Source organism: Notechis scutatus, chromosome 1 (assembly GCF_049901735.1).
Source record: "Notechis scutatus isolate UNSWTSFEM ecotype Mainland chromosome 1, rNotScu1.2, whole genome shotgun sequence".
In the NCBI taxonomy this organism is placed as follows: domain Eukaryota; kingdom Metazoa; phylum Chordata; class Lepidosauria; order Squamata; family Elapidae; genus Notechis; species Notechis scutatus.
The window spans coordinates 265632082-265636305 of record NC_142009.1 but is presented as its reverse complement, the minus strand read 5'-3'; the positions used below and the strand labels follow the sequence as shown (position 1 = coordinate 265636305).

General features: G+C 46.4%; 1 protein-coding gene across 1 annotated transcript; it reads right to left on the bottom strand.

Annotated features, from left to right (window-relative positions):
* Nucleotides 1-463: 463 nt before the first annotated feature.
* On the bottom strand, nt 464-2231 carry C1H11orf96 (chromosome 1 C11orf96 homolog). The gene has a single exon (XM_026664667.2). It carries the CDS (start codon nt 1531-1533, stop codon nt 1153-1155), a length of 381 nt encoding a protein of 126 aa, XP_026520452.1. The 5' UTR covers nt 1534-2231; the 3' UTR covers nt 464-1152.
* Between the last annotated feature and the right edge of the window lie 1993 nt (nt 2232-4224).

Below are 4224 nucleotides of genomic sequence, written 5' to 3'. Positions count from 1 at the left end.
AAATTAAAAGGTGAAAAGTATATAGAGGGAAAGGGAAAAAAGAGATCCAAATGCAATGCCCTTCCTATAAAATATTGCTGATTTCTCATCCAAATTCTTATGTGCCTTGCATAATAAACAACATCACTGTATCTACTCTGAAACTTGACGAACTATTTGACTGCCAGAAGTGTGTGGTGGTGGGATATACCAAGCCTTAAGAGACTATTTTGAAAAAAAGCAATTAAAATATCCAAAGCCTTCCATATATAAATGGTTGATTTAGAAACACAGTAACTTGGAATTGATGGAATAGGTAGTCAACAAATTGTTAACACAAATACTTCTGTTCTTAACATACTTTCATGTTTATAGCAATTGTTTATGATAAAACTCTACTCTGGCCCCACTCCAGATCACTGTTTCCATGCAATACCATGATTGAAAACCCCAAGCAGCACTATCCATATCACCAGTCTAAGCGCATTGTGCAAATATATCAGCTTTATTTCTCTTTTGTGGAAATAATTACAGGCATTCAGGTAGAAACATATTAAATTAATGCAGTCTAGAGTTTAAATGCAAAAATAAATATAAAGTCCAGCAGCTGATTGCATTCATAAAACTTCCATCTTCCCCTTCAACGTTTAGAAAAAGATGTGCAATGTTTTAAATATTTTCTTCATATTGCAAAGAAAAAAAAAAAAACCTCAAACAGCCAGGCTAGAAACATACAAGCACTTTTAACCCAAATAAAATATTTCTCTCTCAAGACTGCGCAGATTTGCAGACTGCTCTTCGAATTTACCACATTCGTAGTGGATCTTAGGGTTGATAAAGAAAAAAAGAAAAGAAAATAATTGGAGGTGGGAATGGGATTCCGTCTTGTCAAGTCCTTGCAAGGATTTAGATTTATCATACAATATAAACCGGAGCGTCGAAAGGCTATTCTTGTGCGAGGAGGGGAAAGCCGAAATGAAGGTTTATTTGTAATCAAGTCTTTTCAGAAACTGTCCCTTTTTTTTTTTCCCCTCGCCCCCTTCCACAGAGTTCCTCCGCCAACTTCAGTATGAAGCAGAGAGCCGGGGGTGCGGTGGGGCGGTTGCACAGTCCAGGATCTCTCCTGCGGTGGGTGAGGCGCGCCCGAGCCCAGTCGAGGCGCAGCTCCCGTCTTCAGAGAGCCGAGTCGGAGTCCGAGGAGTCCAGGCTGTTCCTCAGGCGGCTGCAGCTGCTCAGCTTCTTCTCCTTCTGCAAGCTGAGGTTCTGGGTGCTGCGGCGGAGGCACTCGAGGGACTGCAGGAAAGACTTTTTGGCTTTCTCCTCCTCCATGGGGGAGACCCCTTCCTCCTCCACCTCTTGGATCTCGTCGAAGGTCACCGGCTGCGTCTTGAAGCGGGACTGGCGGGGTCTGCGCAACTTGCCTTTGGCCAGCTTGGCGGGCCGGATCGGTTGAGGGAATTCCTCGGCGATGCACAAGAAGTGCGGCATCACCGCCTGGTAACTCGAGCAGATGCCCATTAACTCGGCGGGCTTGGCGGCGGCGGCTGCTGCCATCCTGCTACCTTCGATCCCCGCTTCCGCGCAGGGTCGAGGCGCGACACTCCCGCTCGCGTTCGGCACCGGCCGGTTGTGGCTGCTTTCCCTGTGGGGACTCTGGCTCCGCTCCGTGACGCTTGAAGTAGACTCCCCGGGAAGGAGCAGAAATTGCGCGGGAAAGCCGCCGAGGACTCCGCCGACTCTTTTTATGTATCTATTTATTTTAACGCCGAGGACCCCGCCGAAAAGGAGCACGGCGCGTTCGAAGCTCCTGACCGCTCCCACCGACTCGCGTCGGCTCTTTGCTTGAGAGCTCCGCGCTGCGTCCCAGCCTTTTTTATACCCCTCGCCGGCCCAGTCAGGAGCATGCCCAGATGACACGCAATTCCATTTAAAGGCGATGAGGCTGCTTTCCTTCCGCCTGAGGTCTTCACGTCTCTCTCTCTCTTTTTTTTTTTTAATAAAAAAGCAACAATAACAAAGTAACGGGGACAACCCCCGCGGTCACCCACTGCGGAGTCACAGGAAGCGCTTCTGCATCTCCGACGACACACACTGACACTCACGCACACGTTTCGCAGGCGGTAGAGAGAGACGGGGGGGGGGGGTTGTGTGTATGTGTGTCCTCCCCCGCAGCCAGAAACGCAGCTTCGGAGACGCCCGTGCCGAAATCTAGGGCTAGGCGGGCGCATCAACCTGGAAGCTGCGTGCCGGGATCCCCACCTTCAAACACCGGTTTAAACAACTTTGACGAAGCCCCGGGGGCGGCGACCTGCTTTTGCACCTGGCAGCCCCTCACGACTGGACGTGTCGTTGTTTAAACCTGGACCTGTGGCGGGGACGTATATATTCTTTCCCGACCCCAACTTTCTGATATTCCTTTCCAGTGTTGTTGTTACCCCGTTTGCAATCGAGAAGAGAGGCCGTGTACTTAAGCCTACGACGTTTGGGAGAGATAAACACGACATTGTTGCTTCCCGGGTCGCTGACTAAAGCGAAGCTTAAGCCTTGTCGAATGATAGAAAGGTGGAGTCGGTTTCTTTGGGCTCACTCCCGTGTCACGCCCGCCTCCGATTTTGTTTTGGTGGCATCTACAAGATCTCAAGAGGTCCCATGCAGCCCCGCGAGTCTGTTTTGGTGGCTATGGTTGCTTCATAATATTATGCAGGAGAATAGTAAGTTTGTGAGAAGGGATTCAGGTAATTTGTTACAGTAGTGCAAGAAAAAGAGCACCCATAGAGTACGTTGTATAGATGCCTCAAGTCGAAAAGCTAGATAAATTGGTTAAAAACATTTCAAGTGACTAAAAAGCACTCAAGTAAAAATAAACACAATTAGCCATATCTTGACTATAATAAGCCAGTTTCAGAAGTGCACATGTTGTGCATGTTGTTTCCTGTTTTCTCCACAAATCTCAGGACCTCAGGCAATGCTGTCATATTTGCATCTAAAGACCATACAAACATACCCTGCTGGCAACATTTTAGGCCACGTCTCATGGTGTTGTTTTCACCTTGTTCTCAGCCCAGGAGTAGTTAGTTAATAAAGCCAGGAGTGAGACAGGTATACATTTTCCTTAACTGTATTTGTACAAATATTTACCACCTTAGCCCATCACCATCCATAGGGAACCTCAAGGGCTTTAAAATACATTCTACATTCCTCATTAGTGAATTATAACTTCATCCCACTATACTGATGAAATAAAGCTTGTTTTCATTACTAATATAGTGACCCGGCAATGGCAGACAACTGATACTCTGATGATGATCCTAAAATCCCAGCCTTTGTCATCCATGAACTTGGAGGGAAATCAGATTAACTGGAACAGGTAATTCAGACAGAATGAGATTTGGCACTGGAGACAGCAAATTTCACATGTTGTAGTTTTCTGCTTAGGAATGAATCAGTGGTGCTGGAAGGCACTAAGTACATACCTGGTACATATATATACACCATATGACTCAGTTTCAAAAATGTGCAAAGGACAGAAAATGAGTAAAAATAAAAATTAAAAAGTCTAAGTCATGAGGTAAAGAGAAGAAAATGCAACTAGATTTATAATACGCTATACCACCATAACTTTCCATCCTTGGTGCGGTGGTTAGAATGCAGTATTGCAAGCTGTCTCTACTCATTGTCAGGGGTTCGATCCTGACTGGGTCAGCCTTCCATCATTCTGAGGTTGGTAAAATGAGGACCCAAATTGTTGGGGACAATATGCTGACTCTGTAAACGGCTGTAAAGAACTACGAAGCAGTATATAAGTCTAAGTGCTATTGCTATGATCAACAACACACACACACACCTCTTTCAATGAGGGTTTTTATTCTTTAAACTTCTCACTAGTCTCTTTGAAGAATTCCTCAGTTTCATCCAACCAAAATTTTCTCCTTCTTTCTTTTGGTCCCATTGGTTCTTTCTTCCCATATTTATTTTGCTATTTGCTTCTCATTAATTATCTCTATATCAGGGTGTCAAAGTCAAGGCCCGTGGGCTGAATCTAGCCTGCGGAGTTCTTAGATCTGGGCCGCGGGGCCGCCTTAGAAACAGCGAAGGGCTGTCTTGGCCTCTGCCAGCAAAAAAGGGAGCTTGGGTGGGCCACTCGCAGCTGTCCCAGCATCCATTTTTGGCTGCAACGGCCTCCTGCATCCCTCTGCCAGTGAAAATGGACCTTAGGGAGGCTGTGCATGCCCCTTGAGCTCTGTT